The 18,298-nt window shown below is 32.7% G+C and overlaps 2 protein-coding genes across 9 annotated transcripts in view; one reads left to right on the forward strand and one right to left on the reverse strand.

The window, feature by feature from the left end:
- Nucleotides 1-5,581, reverse strand: part of LOC136028152 (uncharacterized) — a 202,470-nt gene extending 196,889 nt beyond the window's left edge. The window contains exon 1 of one of the 3 annotated variants that reach the window (XM_065705822.1): nucleotides 5,520-5,581. The gene's annotated coding sequence lies outside the window, so the exon portion shown is untranslated. The other 2 variants (XM_065705821.1, XM_065705820.1) reach the window with 2 other exon arrangements.
- Nucleotides 5,582-10,966: 5,385 nt separating this feature from the next.
- LOC136028154 (probable tRNA N6-adenosine threonylcarbamoyltransferase) overlaps nucleotides 10,967-18,298 on the forward strand; it is a 38,124-nt gene continuing 30,792 nt past the window's right edge. The window contains exons 1-2 of one of the 6 annotated variants that reach the window (XM_065705826.1): nucleotides 10,967-11,152; nucleotides 14,928-15,297. In XM_065705826.1, coding sequence (XP_065561898.1) covers nucleotides 15,087-15,297 — 211 coding nt within the window. In that variant the 5' untranslated portion in view covers nucleotides 10,967-11,152; nucleotides 14,928-15,086. Of the gene's footprint in view, nucleotides 11,153-11,219; nucleotides 11,254-14,927; nucleotides 15,298-15,325; nucleotides 15,852-18,298 lie in introns of those variants that run through there. The other 5 variants (XM_065705827.1, XM_065705831.1, XM_065705828.1 and 2 more) reach the window with 5 other exon arrangements.

Consider the following 18,298-nt stretch of genomic DNA (forward strand, 5'->3'; position numbering starts at 1 on the left):
GTTTTCTGTTTTTTTACCATACCTAATAATTCATTTGTTTTTTCAGTTTTTACTCTATTAAAGATAAATTATTTATACTGTTTCCTTTATCTAAGTTTTTGGTTTTTATCAATAAAACTAATTCATAAATTAATAAGCAAATAACATAAATATTTTAACCATTCTTTAGCTGTATTTTAATTCTCCAAATTGAATACAGACTGAATCTTTGAGAAACGTGCAAAAGATTGCTTTGCCATTTTTTTTTTTTTTTTTTTTTTTTTTTGTGCAGAGAAGCAAACTACATGTGCCATCTTGTTCAAACTGTGGAAAGAAACAATATGACTATTGTAATGATAAGACGAAGCTAATAGAAAATGAACAAAAATATAGCAATTAACAAAAGAAGTAATATTAGAGGGTGGAAAGTAAGAAGGGTTTTATTTATGTGTTAAACTATAGACTTTATACAATACTAGTATTGGGGTGGCGCTTCCCGCCACCCCAACACCTAGTTGGTGGGGTCGTTACGCGCCATATTAGTTAAGCGCCCTTGTAGCTGTGTCCCACCTGTGAATAAAGATATATATATATATATATATATATATATATATATATATATATATATATATATATATATATATATATATATATATATATATATATATATATATATATATATATATATATATATATATATATATATATATATATATATATATATATATATATATATATATATATATATATATATATATATATATATATGTATATATATATATATATATATATATATATATATATATATATATATATATATATATATATATATATATATATATATATATATATATATATATATATATATGTTTTTAACTACGTAAAACTTGCCAACATACAACATTCTTCGCTGTCCCATTGTCTGTGCATATAAATAGATTGTCAGGTTTACCGACTCTTGAACATGCAACATAGAATTGTCCATAGGAAAAACAATCCGTATTCAGATCTATACCTAATGATTCTAATGATTGCCCTTGAGCTTTGTTGACAGTGATTGCTAATCGAACATTCCCTGTGCCGCCGTCGTCATTTATATATCCCCCTGTGCTCCCCGGCGTCCCCGTTGTAGTTGTGTCCCTGTGTCCCGGTCGTCATTTATATTCCCTGTGTCCCGGTCGTCATTTGTGTCACGGTGTCCCAATCTGTAATTTCTCGTTGAGTGTCCCGGTCGTCATTTATATTCCCTGTGTCCCGGTCGTCATTTGTGTCCCAGTCTGTATATACATTCGTTTTTGAATTGGTATATGATGAAATAAATTTTTGTGTTTTTCCCCTCTTTTTCTTTTTAGTTTTTTTTTTTTTTAGTTTTTACCTTTTTTTTAGTTTTTTTTCTTTTTAGTTTTTTTTCTTTTTAGTTTTTTTTGTGCAGCAGCTTCCTTTTTGGAAGCTTTTTTGAGCAGCTTTTTTTTTAGCAGCTTCCTCGGCTGTTGCCATTGTAGGTTCGCGCCACCCCAACACCTAGTTGGTGGGGGCGCTTCGCCCCCCCTCCCCGCGCGTAAGTCGTTACGCACCATATTAGTTACGTGCCATTGTAGTTGTGTCCCTGTATCCCACCTGTGAATATAGATAGATATATCTATATATATTTTTTTAACTACATAAAACTTGCGAATATACAACATTCTTCGCTGTCCCATTGTCTGTGCATATAAATAGATTGTCAGGTTTACCGACTCTTGAACATGCAATATATAATTGTCCATGGGAAAAGCAATCCGTATTCAGATCTATACCTCATGATTCTAATGATTGCCCTTGAGCTTTGTTGATGGTGATTGCTAATCGAACATTCCCTGTGTTGCCGTTGTCATTTATATATCCCCCTGTGCCCCCCCGGCGTCCCCGTTATAGTTGTGTCCCTGTTTCCCAGTCGTCATTTATATTCCCTGTGTCCCGGCCGTCATTTGTGCCCCGGTGTCCCAGTTTGTAATTTCTCTTTGAGTGTCCCGGTCGTCATTTATATTCCCTGTGTCCCAGTGTCCCGGTCGTCATTTGTGTCCCGGTCTGTATATACATTCGTTTTTGAATTGGTCTTTTTTTAGTTTTTTACCTTTTTTAGTTTTTTAATTATACCTCATGATTCTAATGATTGCCCTTGAGCTTTGTTGATGGTGATTACTAATCAAACATTCCCTGTGTCCCCGTCGTCATTTATATATCCCCCTGTGCCCCCCGGCGTCCCCGTTGTAGTTGTGTCCCTGTGTCCCGGTTGTCATTTATATTCCCTGTGTCCCGGTTGTCATTTGTGTCCTGGTGTCCTGGTCTGTATATACATTCGTTTTTGAATTGATATATGATGAAATAAATTTTTCAGTTTTTCCCCTTTTTTTCTTTTTAGTTTTTTTTTGGTTTTTACCTTTTTTTTAGTTTTTTTTTTCTTTTTAGTTTTTTTGTGCAGTAGCTTCCTTTTGGAAGCTTTTTTTGAGTAGCTTCCTCGGCTGTTGCCTTTGTAGGTTCTTCAGTCATTTAACAATTAAACATTTTTCCGTCCACGATCTTCTTTCAATTAAAAATTTGTCTTTGAACGATTTTTTTAAATACCTTTAATGACGTCATCGCCATAATAATAATGACAACTAACTTCATGACGACATGACATGATTACATGACATCACTCAACAGACACACAGACAAACAAATTATTTATATATATATATACTAGCTGTTGGGGTGGCGCTTCGCGCCACCCCAACACCTAGTTGGTGGGGGCGCTTCGCGCCCCCCCGCGCGCGTAAGTCGTTACGCGCCATATTAGTTACGCGCCATTGTAGTTGTGTCCCTATGTCCCACCTGTGAATATAGATATATATATATATATATATATATATATATATATATATATATATATATATATATATATATATATATATATATATATATATATATATATATATATATATATATGTTTTTAACTACGTAAAACTTGCGAATATACAACATTCTTTGCTGTCCCATTGTCTGTGCATATAAATAGATTGTCAGGTTTACCGACTCTTGAACATGCAACATATAATGGTCCATGGGAAAACAATCCGTATTCAGATCTATACCTCATGATTCTAATGATTGCCCTTGAGCTTTGTTGATGGTGATTGCTAATCGACCATTCCCTGAGTCGCCATCGTCATTTATATATCCCCCTGTGCACCCCGGCGTCCCCTTTGTAGTTATGTCCCTGTGTCCCGGTCGTCATTTATATTCCCTGTGTCCCGGTATATATATATATATATATATATATATATATATATATATATATATATATATATATATATATATATATATATATATATATATCTATATTCACAGGTGGGACATAGGGACACAACTACAATGGCGCGTAACGACTTACGCGCGCGGGGGGCTTGGGGGGGGGGGCGCAAAGCGCCCCCACCAACTAGGTGTTGGGGTGGCGCGAAGCGCCACCCCAACAGCTAGTAGTAGATAAAATTTTCATTTAGATCACAAACATATGACTGGTAATATACATGGATTTACTTTAGTATTAAAAGAATTTAGAATTAATAAAAACCTTAGAATTCCTAAGCAAATCTCTATTGTAATGCATACTCTCTCAAAATAAGACTTGCATTTATTTCTTAGAGGATTAGTACCTGATAACAAATCAAATATGAATCAAATAGTTATGAATGAAATTGCAATGGTTTAAGAAATAATTACAAGTATGCTCCTGATGTATTTAAAAAAACTGAAGAATTCAAAAAAATAGTAAAGAAAGGGATTTGCTCTATGAATATATTGACAGTTATGAAGAAAAATCATCTTCAATAGACAAGATTTATTCTAGATTAACAGGGCAAATATTTCTGAAGAAGAATATATAAGAGTGAAATTTATTTAGAAATTATTTAAATGTAAAACATAATTAGATTATAGTAAATTATGCCTAAAGTGATGTTTCAATTTCATCAGATGCAGTTGAAAATTTTAGTAATGTCTGTTTAAATAATTATAAACTAGATCAACTGCACTTCTTCTCAGCATCTGGACTAACATGGGAAGATTCACTCAAACACTCTAAAGCTGAAATTCCATTATTTTTTGACAAAGATATACACTTTTATTGGAAAAGGAACAAGAGGAGGCATATCTTAGCAGTTAAGACACATGACAGTATTACCAACTTTGCAGCCATGTTTAATCTTAGGTCATATGCAAAGGTTTGTTGATTTTTTGGGTTTTCTACTATATTTTAGGCTTATTTCATAATGCCAAAAAAAAAATTAAATATGCAAAACAATAATAATTGGTAAATCTTTATATTTAGCCTAGGACTATTTAGGCCTATTGCCTCATTGTGGGGAGGGTAGGGGTGTTACCAGGATATAATTATGACAGCAGCAATAGACATATTTGGAAGAAGAAAGAACTGAATTGTCTAATGCATGCAATGGCAGTTTTGGGCAGAGGCAGGAACACCCCTAGTTTTTCTGACAATTGATATTAAAATCTTTTAATTTTTATTTTAACACTCCTATGAAAGTACCATTTCTCCCAGATTATGAGGTCTAAAACCACCACTGAATGCACAATCTTGTGCCAGACAGTCCACAATGTCAACCTATGAATAAAGCAAATGCGCTACTTGATGCATTTTTTTATGCTCTTTCCCAAAATGGAAATCACTTTTAGTGCAAATTCTAGCCTATTTTAAGAATTTACAGACCCTCAAAGATGATACATTCCCCCTCTTATTTTAGCTACAGTTTATATACCTTTGTTTGTGTCACTCTTGTTTCAACCAGTTTACCTGTAAATAGCATCAATGGTGACAAAATTGAGAATCAAAAACACATGGGAAATATATAATATGGGTCATATATTTGGATAGCAATTATTATATTCAGAAAGACCATAAAAAAATATCAAGTGGTATGTTCACTATATTCATTGGTCAGAAATATGGACAGCTCAATATTTACCTGATTGAATTTAGAGGTATACAAGCCAAAAGAAAGAACACCTTGGCAGATTACATGAAAAATATGTAATTTGGGCTATATTTTTGCAAATTAGGGAGACTGGGGTAAAGTATAGTCAAGTTGCAGTCAAAGTGTGTTAACTTTAATTATTCTGCATATTATGAAGTAAGAATTGTTCCTTAAACATTTTTCTTTTTCAATGGCTGTTAATCTTGACCTATACCAGTTTTCTTTATTTTAAGAAGCTGAATTTCCCATTTGTATCATCTTCATGTGTGAAATTGTAGCTGACCAATTACTATACCTTACCCAGGTGGCTTTACATATGTTTTAAGGAGGTTAACTAAGACTACGCTGTTTTTCATAATTATTATTCCAATTTTATTTGCACTTCCATCCATTCCTGGGCACACAACTATCAATTCCAATTTCCAGTCCTATGTATCAGATTAACGACGCTTCTTGACTACTAAGGTCCCTGCGTCGGCCCTGCAGTGCATTGCTGCAGCATGATTCGATCTCTGGGTCCCGTATTACCAAGCTGACGTCAAACCCACCGCGCCACCACAGGAATACAAGAACTTGTATTTAAATTGTTTGCCTAAATTCAAGCAAAAGACTGTGTTCCAGACGAATTAGAATGTACATAACGTATATACCGAGCGTTTGTAACGGCAGGGATAGAAGTAGAAAAAGTTAGGGGTAGGTTGTTCCTAGTTTTTGATATTTATTCTGTATCACTTTTATTGTTAAAAACCAGCGTAAATTTCATAGATACCTGAGTAGCTCCGAGCCAAGGGCAAAACTTGATTACAAAACTTTGCAGAGTAGGTCCTTCTTAAGCCTTTCCAGAGATTCTCGAGTGCCGTTGAAATTTACTGTTATTCTCATAAAGGATTATGATTGGTTGCACTATAAATTGCAGTAATGACATTAGAGCAGCAGAAATTAAATAATGTGACTGCTTTCCTTCAAAAATTGACTGAATTTCTTCTAGTAGCATTCAATTTAGTTAAAATTCAATATTAGTTGGAATTTCCCTGCATTTTTTTGTACAATTAAGAACAATTTTAAATAATGCTTGAAAATAACGCCAAAGTCAAGAATCTAAGAAAAGGTCTGTTCTTTCTTTCCGTCTTCATGTAGGTAAAATACAAAGTAGTTTGTATTAGATCAGCCGAAAAAATAAACCAATCAGAAAAAAGGTTAGATTCTTAAAGACCATAAGTAGTATAGAAAATAAGGTTTCTGCCCCACTTAAATCATCTGTCCAATTTACATCGTTTTTAGTCCATTTTACATCATTTTAACATTGTACATTTTGAAAATTTTCCATCCTAACCTTCTAAATGAAAATAGGTCCTTGGAAATAAAATTTGATCTCATTTTTATACTTTTTCACAATGTAAACACCGGTTCTAGACCCACTTAGATCATCCGATCAATATACCACTTTTCAATTGAATTGACACCAGTTAAGTGAAAAATTTTTACATTTTTGTAATATCGCATCCTGAGCTTTAAGATCGAAACAGTTCTTGTGACATAAGAATCAGATGAATTTGAGAAATAAGAGTTGATTTATATTCCATTTTTTCTATACTAAAAATAAAATGTAATAATTTAGTGTGATTTAATATTTAGTGGATATTCCAATTTCAATATCTAAATAATTTCTATTATCTTTGGTTTTTTTTTTCAATAGCCTTTAATGTCATGCCTTAGTCTAATTTTTAAATTTTTTTCCAGATCAGCTGCCTTAGAATTAATACATTTAGGTGCTAATAGATCAACCATTTCCCCTTTAAAATCAATAGTAATAACGAGTTTATTTCTATATTTAGCTGTAACACATTTCATTCCTATAACCTTGTATTCCATCCCAATGTATAATTCTTTTTTCTAATAGTTAGATTATGTTTATTTTCCATTATAACTTCGTTTAAAAATTTCTCTATTGATTTGTAAATAAATTTATTAAACAAACTTCCAAATCGAAAATAATTTATATATTAGCATATACTTTGCTATGAATGACTTAGATGATTGTTTTTCTCTCTGAAAATATAAGGCAGTAAATATTATATTAATTAGTAGGTACTTGATCTAATAAAAGTTTAATTTCTGTATCAGCAGTTGATCAACTTCGATAAATATTCAATTCATGGCTTATAACATCAAAATAAAATAAAGGATATGCTGTTTGAAGATCAGTGTAACTTACAATTGTTCCACTATCAACATTTTTATACGTATATCCTAACTGTAAAACCGTGGATAGGCATTGGAACAATCTTTATTAGCATCACTGAAATCAAGTTTAAATGTTTTTGTGGATGTTTATATTCATTTACTCCCATTGCAATTCTATCAGTGTTGTTATGGTCAAATACCTTATTGTTTTGCGTATAACTGTTATCTTTTTCAAATCTCTGTAAAACAGCAAAAAATTTTGTTCTATTATAGCGTTAACTGACAATCCTCCATGTTAATTCTTTATCGGTTTTGTTGTCACTATGGTATAACATTAGTATAATGGTATTTATGGTATAATATTAGTGATCAGTTCAAAAACAATACGTTTGAATAAAGGAAAAAATATACAATGGGTTGTATGATGAAGAAAGTTTAAATTATTTCTCTAGCCGTTATTTCAATTCACCCCTAAATCATTGCCAAATACATAAATCGTCCAGCATAATAAAAATGAACTTTGTTATCATTTTGAAAATGAATCATAAATTTCAGTCTAATAGTAATTTATGTTTCATTTAAGATTTGAAAACGAAGCTAGACTGAGTAATAAATATAATTTACTATTTCGTAGTGTTAAAGGCAATGTTGATAAAAAACATAATCACTGCTCATTAGTGGATACTTATATTGTGAATGGTAATACAACCTATGAGGTGTTATGGAGTTTTGCTACAAAAGCGAAACCTGAAACGCTGGTCTATGAGGTTCTTATAGAAAGGCAATATCTTCCAATCAATCATAACTAATATCTCAACACACTAAAAATTCCTGAATCTGGTAAATTATGTAGATTAATCGATCTAAACAGAGAGAATATTTGATATGTTTTGGACTTGAAAAAAGTTTAATGAAATTATTGAATAAAATTTATCTATAATAAATTTTAATCAATAAGAAATAATAATTGTATATAAGACTGTATGGTAGCGGGATTAGTAGTTTTTTTTTAAATATCCCCAATTCTCTATTATTCAAGACGTCTATAAAAATATAAAAGAAACCTCGACCGGAATTATTAAAAAACTGAGCAATTGAATACGGAAAAGGCTGGATAGATTATAATCAAAGAGAGTTAAACGATGTGAAATCTCTAAAAGATATAGATCCAAATAAAAAGAGATATTTCAATAAACATCTTGATGAACAGAGGTAAGGCTAATTGAACGGAATGATTTTAAGGAAGGGACTTATCCCCAGTGATGCTTTAACCTCAGTGACAATCGGATATCAGCCTCCACTGTTTGAAAATCTTTTAAAATTTATTTAATAATTTTTTCCGCATATAAATGGTAGTGAATCAAGTTGTTGCTCCTTTTGGGAAACATTTTGAGAAGCCTTGTATTGATAATTCTACAGCCAAATATGAATATACAGAAATTAGAAAAAAATGTGGATCTATCTCAACAATTAAATTATAATTTCATTTTAAAGATGTGGAATCTCTGATTCTTCCAAGTGATAGTTACCTTTATGCAAAAGTGAAAATAACATGATTGGATCGAACAAATATGCGAAATAATGATGAAGCTACTTTAATAAATAATGCATTTAACTTGTTCAGAAATGCCGAATATGGCAGGAATGCCATATTATCGATTGAAAATGTATTGAAAATATTGATTATGTAGATATAACGACTACTGTTAAAAATCTATTAGTTTATCAGATGACTATAGTCGAAGCGCAGCTACTAATATGCTTTGGTATAAAGATCAAACCTAATCCTTTAATTTCTTTAAAGCAGAACATGAATTTGAAAACACGTTTACACCTGTTGCAGCAGGTAGTTGGACCATTACAATAAAACGAAATAACGCTTTTAATAGTGGTTTATTTAAAAGATTTAGCAAAACAAAAGAAAGTCACGAGGTTAGTATATATTTACCATTTTCACACTTATTTCGATTTTGTCAAAATATTTATCGTGTTTTTAAAGGCATTACACATCAAATTATATTAAAAATAAGTGATTTCTCCAATATGATTGTAAAATCTGGAGCTCATAATTTTAAAGTAGATGCAATATACTTATCTCGGAAGCTATCAGTATTATATACGCCTTAATTCATAGCAACTCAATCAGAAACTGGATTAACAAAGAAGTTGTAAAAATTAAAAGATAGATTTGGAAAGTGCAGCTCACTTGAATTAAGATGGGAAATGCGCAATATAAAAGTGATAGCAAAAAGGAATACAAAATAACATGGAGGGTGGTCAGTGAACGCTATAACACGACTGAAATTTTTTTTTGTTTTACAGAAATCTGAAAAAGATAACTGTTATACACAAAGCAATATGGTATAACATAACCATAAGAACACTGATAGAATTGAAATGAGAGTAAATGGATATAAATATCCATTAAAAGATTTTAAATATGGTTTCAGTGATGCTAAAGAAGATTATTCTAACGCTAATCAACGGTTTTTATAGTAAGGATATAAGTACAAAAAGTTGATAGTGGAGCAGTTGAAGGTTAAAATAATTTTAAAACAGTATACCCTTTGTTTTGTTTTGATTTTTGAAAGCATAAATCGAATATTTTTCAAAGCGGATGAAGGATCAACTGCTGAAATAAAAATTAAACTTTTATTAGATTAACTACCTGCTAATCTATATAATATTTACTGCGTTATATTTTCAGAAAGAAAAGCAATCATAAAAGTCATTGATTGCAAATTATGTGTTAATATATAAATTATTTTTGATTTGGAAATTTGTCTAGTAAAATTATTTACTAATAAATGGAGAAACAGCTAAGCGAAGTGAAAATGGAAAATAAATATAATATAACTATTAGGAAAAAAGATTTAGACCTTGGAAGGAATACAAAATTACGAAAATGAAATGTGATATTACTAAATATGGAAATAAACTGGTTGTCACTATTGATTTTCAAGGTGAAATGGTTGATCTATTTGCACCTAAGCGATTTGATTCTAAGGTAGCTGATCTTTGAAATATATTAAAAAATTTATAAACGCATGATTATAAAGGCTATTGAAAGAAAACAAAGATAATGTAAATTTTCTAGATATTGGTATCAAATTATCCCCTTAATATTAAATGATACTAAATTATTAAATTTTATCAGTAGTATAGAAAAATGGAATATAAATAAACTCTTCTTTCACAAATTCACCCGATTCTTATTTCACAAGACCTGTTTCCATCTTCAAGTTCAGGATGCGAAATTGCGAAAACGTAAGAAATCTTCATTTAAAATGGTGTGAATTCAAATAAAAAGGGGGTAAATTCATGGGGTGATCTAAGTGGGTTCTAGAACCCATGTTTACATTGTGAAAAAGTATAAAAATGATACCAAATTTTATTTCCAAGGACCTATATTCATTTTAAATGTAGGGATGGAAAATATTCAAACTGTGCAATATTTGACAATAAAATGATGTAAAATGGACTAAAAATAATGTAAACTGAATGCCAGAGTTAAGTCGGAGATCCATTTTCCATACTAGTTAAGGTCTTTAAGAGTGTAACCTTGTTTCTGATTGGTTTATTTTTTCGGTTGATCTAATACAAACTACTTTGCAGTCTTACCTACATAAAGACGGAAAGAAAATAGCAGACATTTTCTTAGATTTTTGACTTTGGCATTGTTTTCAATTGTTATAGGGTACTACTAAGAACCTGCCCCTAGCTTCTTTTTCCACTTCTATTACTGCCGTTACAAACGCTCTTTATAAAACGTCATGTAGATTCAGCTACTCTAGAACACAGTGCTTTGCTTAAATTAAAGCAAAAAATTTAAATAGAAAATTTGTATCTTATGGATAAAACAATGGTTGTTTGCCTGGGAATGGAAGGAAGTGCAAATAAAATTGGAATAGGAATTATGAAAAACAACGTAGTCTTAGCTAACCCCCGTAAAACATATGTAACACCACCTGGGGAAGGTTAGTAATAGACCAGTGAAGTATTGGCCAGCTACAATTTCACACATGAAGATGATAAGAGTGGAAAATTAACCTTTCTAAAATGAATAAAAATGGTTAAGGTCAAGATTAAGAGCTATTGGAAAGGAAGAATGTTTAAGGAACAAATCTTACTTCATATTATATTTTGAAAAATTATAAGTTAATACATTTTGACTGCAACTCCACTATAGTTCACCCCAGTCCGCCTAATATGCAAATATATAGCCCAAATTATGTATTTTGCATGTCATTTGCCAATTTTTTCTTTCATTTAGTATGTGTACTTTGAAATTCAATCAGGTAAATAGTGTATTGAACTGTCTACATTTCTGACCAATAAATATAGTGAGCATACCCCTTGATCCCTTTTTGGTAAAGCCTTAGTTTCATCACAAGTTGTCTAAAATGGAAACTATCCTGCAAAGCAGCATAGTTTTACATTGTTTTAGCACTTAGAATAAGTTAATGCTAGAAGAGCACCCATTTTCTAGCTTTCTAAAATCCCACTTCAACAAAATAAAAATATATAAAGATGGCAGGGTTTTGAAGCCAAGGAAAATGGGTCAATATTGGTATTACATAAACAGTTGTTTTGGTTCATGAAACTATTGCTAATAGATACATTTTGACTTTTTGAACATTTCTCTCTTGCAAAACTACTGCAAACTCACTGTTATGGATTTATTATATATTTGCACATGGGGGGGGGGTAAGTCATAGCATATATTAGATCCAGCAATGGTTAGTTTACATATTTAATATATGCTATGCTTTACCCCCACCCCCCTAATGTGCAAATATATAGCCCAAATTTGTTTCTAAACTATGACAGATTTGCAATTTCAAATATCCAATCAATAGAAATAATTGCAATTCTATATGTATAAATACAAGAATATTTGGGCTAGAATAACTCCATAATGGTGAGTTTGTAGTAGCTTTGCAAGAGAGAAAAGATGTTCAAAAAGACAAAATGCATCTATTAACAATAGTATCATGACTCAAAACAATTGTTCAGGTAATACCAACATTGACTAGGAAATGTTGAGGTTGTACAATATGAATGAAATTATATTTCAAATACTAATTCAAGTTACCACTGGTAATTTCTGTATAGTAGGAATTCAAGAGATAAATAAAAACTTATGTATCCATTAATGTTAATATCCAAGATTGTTCACTTTCAAGTTTAAACTTGCCAGCTGTTTGAACAAAACAAACATCTGATTTTGCTTATAGATAGCATTAGTATAGAGTAAAGTTTATTATTCCATGAGCCCTGCAGGCAGCAGGGCAAGGTCTGTATTCTGATTGGTTGAATTGGGAGTTAAACAGAATACAGACCTTTCCCTACTGCCCATGTGGCTCATGGGTTATTATGTTTTGCTGTTATATTTTATCTGTTAGCAAAATCAGATGTTTGTTTTGTTCAAACAGCTGGCTAGTTTAAACTCAAAAGTAAAAGTTAATGATCTTGGATATTAACATTAATGGATGCTTGAGTTTTTTACTTATCTTTTGGTGTCTTACTATGCAGAAATTACCAGTGATAACTTGAATTAGTATTTAAAATATAATTCCATTCATATTGTACAACCCCAACATTTCCCTTGACTCCAAAACACTGACCACTTTACACATTTTTAGTTTGTTGAATCAAGATTTTAGAAAGCTAAAAAATGGATTTGCTTCAAGAATTAGCATTTCTAAGTGCTATATTATGGAAACTATGCTGCTTTGCAGCATAGTTTCCAGTTTAGACAGCTTGTGACAAAACTAAAGCTTTGCCTAAACATGAATTTGAACCATCTTGAATATTAACATTAATGGATTTGTAAGTTTTTTACTTATCTTTTAACTTCCTACTATACAGAAATTACCAGTGATAACTGAAATTAGTATTTAGAATATAAATTGTACAACCACAACTTTTCCCTTGGCTTCAAAACACTGCCCACTTTATGCATTTTAAGTTTGCCCTCTGGAGGAGGAGGGTCAAGAAGAAATGTGTGTGGTATTAGAATTAGCATTTCTAAATGCTATAGTATGGAAACTATGCTGCTTTGCAGCATAGTTTCTAGTTCAGATAGCTTTTGATGAAACTAATGCTTTAATTCCTTTTTTATGCTCTTTCTGAATATAATAATTGCTATTGGTGCTAATTCAATTTTAACCCAATACAACCTTTCTAACCTTACCCAAATATATGGCCCATATTACAGATTTCCTATGTATTTTTGATTGTCAATTTTGTCACCGTCAATTCTGTTTACAGGTAAACTGGTTTTAACAAGAGTGACACAAACAAAGATATTTAAACTGTAGCTAAAATAAGAGAGAAAAATTATCATCTTTGAGTGTCTGTAAAGTGCTTAAAGTTGAATTTGCACTAAAAGTAGATTTTAACATTAGGAAAGAGCATTAAAAAAGGTATCAAGTGGTACACTTATTTTATTCATAGGTCAGGATTGTGGACTGCTCAGTATGTATGCTGAATCAACTACAACAAAATAAAAACCAGAAAAACAAGAGTGACAGTTGGTAAAATATTAATTCATTTCATGGTGGAATATTAATTCAGTAATTTTAAATTCATCCCTCAAAGAAACAACCCAGAAGAATTCAAAAAAAATCCAGTGCAATGCTGTGTCTTTTACTAGCCTAGGCTATAATGTCCTTGAGGAGTTTTGCTCCTCAAGGTCACCTTGCAGCACTGTTTGCAGTCATGGTTCTGGTTAGGCAAAGTTGTGAAAGGTCCACCCTGGCATCACCATAAGACTGTGCGTTCAGTAGTGGTTTTAGATATCAGATTCTGGGAGGAAAGGTACCTTGATAAGAGTGTTCAAATACAAATTAAAAGATTTTAATATCAATGGTCAGGAAACTGGGGATGTGCTTCCCCCTACCCAATTCTGCCATTGCATGCATTAGACTATTCAGTTTTTTGCTTCCAAATATAACTTTTGCTGCTGTCATATTTGCATCCTGGTATCACCCCTCCCCTACCCACAATGAGGCAATAAACAGTCCTGGGCTAAATATCAAGATTTACTGATTATTATTATTTTGCATATTTAATTGGCTTTATTTTGGCAATATGAAATAAGCACAAAAAATAGTAGAACCCCCCCCCCCCCAAAAAAAAGAAAAAAAACAACAAACCTTTGCACATGACCTAAGATTAAACATGGCTGCAAAGTTGGTAATGCTGTCAGGTTTCTTGAATGCTGACAAAGTGACTTAGTACATAATCCCCTTTTCTAAGGCAGGGCTACTCAAAGGAGTGCTTATAAATCAAGCTTATATCTTAAATTTTATGTTTCTTCTCATTTTTGGTGCAATTTTTCAAAGAATGCAGTGCAAATACTTATGCTTGTATCTCAAATCGGTAAAGGGCTATAAAAGGGTTCAATACCGGCTATTATCATTAGTTTTTTTTTTTAAATGGAGGCAATTCATATTGAAGGGTGGTAGTATAAACTTTGGAGTAGACTTAGTTGATTGAAAATTAAAAGTTTTAATGCCATTCATAAGAATCAATAGTGATTAAAGAGCAACCAGCCTTGCCCTGGCTTTTTCTTCAGATGCATCTAATCAAAATTTTGAGATACCTATTTTGTTCAAAATAGCCCTAAGATCAAATAACAAGGCCCCTAGGGCTGATAACCCCCCAGGGCAAGGGTAGTAATTTTTGTGAGTTGTCCTTTGTTAACATACAAGAAGTGTTTATTAATTAAGACTCATTCTATTGCAGACACTAGTAGTTCACACACATACCAAAACAAGTGCATGTGTTTTGTACAAGTATGTCTAAATAATTCTGTTCTTGGTTTCAAAGTCATTAAGATTATCAACTTGACTGCAGTATGTGAAGTTTGCTCAGTGATATGGTATTTGTCAGCAAGGAACCAGTATGGTACATAGATTCATCTACATATTTGGGAAGTGTATAGTGACACTTGTACAAGTGAAAGCAAAGTGCATAAGTGGTTATGAAAAATTAAAACATGGCTATGACAATATCCATAGTGAGGATGACTCTGCTTGCTCTTCTTTGATTACAGACAATTTGGTGGCTTCAGTTGAAGCAAGGATCTGTGAGAACAGATTCTTCTGCATAACAGGTCTGTCAAACAAATTTTCTCAGGTTTCAAGATCAGTGCTTTACAAAATTGTTTTTCAGCACCTGCAATGTAGGAAACTGTGCTCCTGGGTTCTTAAAACTCTTAACAGAGTACCCTAAAAATCAAAGATTTGAGCATGCAACAATGTTCTTCACTTGGTATCACAGAGGAGGTGATGGTTTCTTGAGTCAGGACATAACTGAAGTTGAAATATGGGATGTGCATATCCTGAATCAAAGTAACAGAGCATTGAATGGAGATACACACACCCTCTTCTGATGGTAAAGGCCAAACAGACTGTCCCACCACAAAATCATCACATTGGTGTTTTGAGATAGACATGGTGTTTTATTGGTTAACTTCATGCAACAAAGAACCACTATCAATGCATAAGCATACTGCCAAACCCTGAGAAAGTAACACAGAATGGCTCAAAACAAAAGGGATGGCATGCTGACTAAGGAAATTGTCAGCATGGTGATTATTTAAGCAAATATTAAAAAGGGATGCTGAACAGAATCAAAGCACACTATGTGCTTGCTGATTATGAAAAGGTAATATCAGTAATATCTAAGGAAAGGCTCTGGGCATTAAGTTGAAACTTCAAGGTATATTTAGAGGATTTTGAAGAGAGACTAGAGGACAACAAGCCCCCACTCCTTTCCTTTTGCCCCTCTGCTTAATTGATCAAAATTTTGAATTTGTCATTTTGTTCAAAGTACTAGCAGTCAAAATGTTTAATAGCTATGCCTCCAGGGATGTTGTGTCCCCCTCACAGCCCTAGGGTAAGAATTGTAGATTATGCAATTTACCCATTGTTAGTATTCAGGATTTATCATTATGAAAAGGGGAAATGTTTGATTTCGGGTGTATCTGAGAAGACTAAGGGTAATAAGGTGAAACTTTGGAGAATGTTTAGGCATGTGCTATGCTAAACAAAAAGACACTTTGTGCATCCTGCTTATCAAAAAGGAGGATCTGCAATATTTTAAGAATAGCTGAGGTATTAAGTTAAATCTTCCAGTGCCTCTTGAGGGGGGTGTTGAAAAGTGGTTGGAGGACTGTCAGTCCCTACTTTGCCCTTTTTGTTTGCCATCCCTCCAAAAATATTCAATTAAAATTTAGAAATAACCTTCTTGTTCAAAATAGTCTGAAGATAAATTAAGTATGCCCACAGGGATGACATAATCCCCTACAGGTTTGAGGGAGATGCCAAATGCAATAAAACACACTGTGTGTATACTGGTTGTCAGAAAGGTTTATCAGCAATATCTAAGCATAAGCTAAGGGTATTAAATTCAAAATTTCAAGGGATGTTGAAGAGCTATCAGAGGGCAACTTGTCCCCTTGCCCTTTTGAGATACCCCCCCTCCCTCGTCACTGAACAACATTTTGAAAAAGTGATTTTGTTCAAAGCAGTTAAATTGTCAATTAACTATGCCTCTGGGGATGCAATGCCTCACACAGCCCCTGGGCAAGGATTGTAAGTTATACAATTTTTCCTTTTTTACATGCAGGATTTATTGTTGGGAAAAGCATGAGTTTTTAATTCTGGTCATGTTTGCAAAGGTTAAGGGTATTAAGGAGAAACTTTGGGGAATATTGAAGGGCATGTTAAACTAAGTCAAAAGATACCATGTATATCCAGTTTATCAAAAAGACATATCTACAATATCTCAAGCATGGCCAAGTAAGTTTGAACTTTCAGGGGATGTTGAAGAGGATATTAAGAAATAATCAGAGGGCAACCAGTCACCCTCCCATTTTATTTATATCTGCCCTCCCTCCAAAGATATCTGATCAAAATTTGGAAAAGATATCCTGTTCAAAACATTCGAAAAGTCAAGTAATATTTCATCTGGAGATGACTCTACAGCCCCCACAACCTCTGGGGCAAGTTTTCTAAGTTAAATAAGTTGTCCATTGCTTATGTATAAGGTTGGTTCTTAGGAAAAAGGTGTCTCGTTTGGTTCTGAGTCTCCAAAAAGATAAGGATATTACAGTAAAACTTTTAGAATATGATGAGGGATAAGTCCAAACATGCTATAGGGCTTGTCTAAAGGACACAATAGCAATATTTAAGGATCAGCTAAGGGTATTAAGCTGAAATTTTAGGGGCATGTTGAGAGGGATGTTGAAAAGGGAACGGAGGGCCACCAGCCCCCCTTCTTTTTTGTTTTTTTAGTTGCACCCTGAACACTCATAGAAATCTTAAAATTCCATTTTAGTTAAAGTAATCACAATGTCCAATAGCTATACCTCTGGGGATGTCATACCCTTGAAGCCCCCAGGGTAAGGAATTTAAATTATGCAATTTGTTAATTTTTACATGCAGGATTTTTCATTGGGAAAGGGGGAATACTTGATCCAAAAAGGGTAAGGGTACTGAAGTTAAATTTCATGATATTTTGAGCGGTATGTTGAGCGAAATCAAGGGTAATTATCTGCATTCAAGTTATCAAATACATAACTGGAATATACTGGGAATGGGTAAGACAAATAACTTGAAACTTTCAGTCCCACTATTACTACTATTGAGGCTGCAAATATGTCTGGTTGTGACTGCGACTGCTTCTTACTTTGACAACTTGCAACTGTTGGCAATGGCTACTACATCCACTTGTGACTACTTTGAGGGAATGTTTAACAAAACCAAAACTCATTATGTGCATGTTGGATCCCAAAAGGGCATATCAGCAACATCGTAGGAACAGGTGAGGGGATTAAGTTGAAACTCTTAACACAAGTCAAAATTATGAAATAGCCACTCTGTTCAAATTGGTCTATAGGCATTCAATTTTTTAATTTCTTTGAAACATAAGTATTACTAATACCAAAAATGGCACGAAAAATATCCTGTACAATAAATCTTGCAAAACCCTTGGTGGGTTTATTAGTCTTTAAACATTCATTTCGAGTTATTGCTGTTTCAAGTAAATTTTTGTCTGATTTTTAGGAGGCCAGAGTTCTGGCACACTGATGATATTGTCTTTGAGGAAAA

The sequence above is a fragment of the Artemia franciscana genome, chromosome 6 (genome assembly GCF_032884065.1).
Source record: "Artemia franciscana chromosome 6, ASM3288406v1, whole genome shotgun sequence".
NCBI lineage: Eukaryota > Metazoa > Arthropoda > Branchiopoda > Anostraca > Artemiidae > Artemia > Artemia franciscana.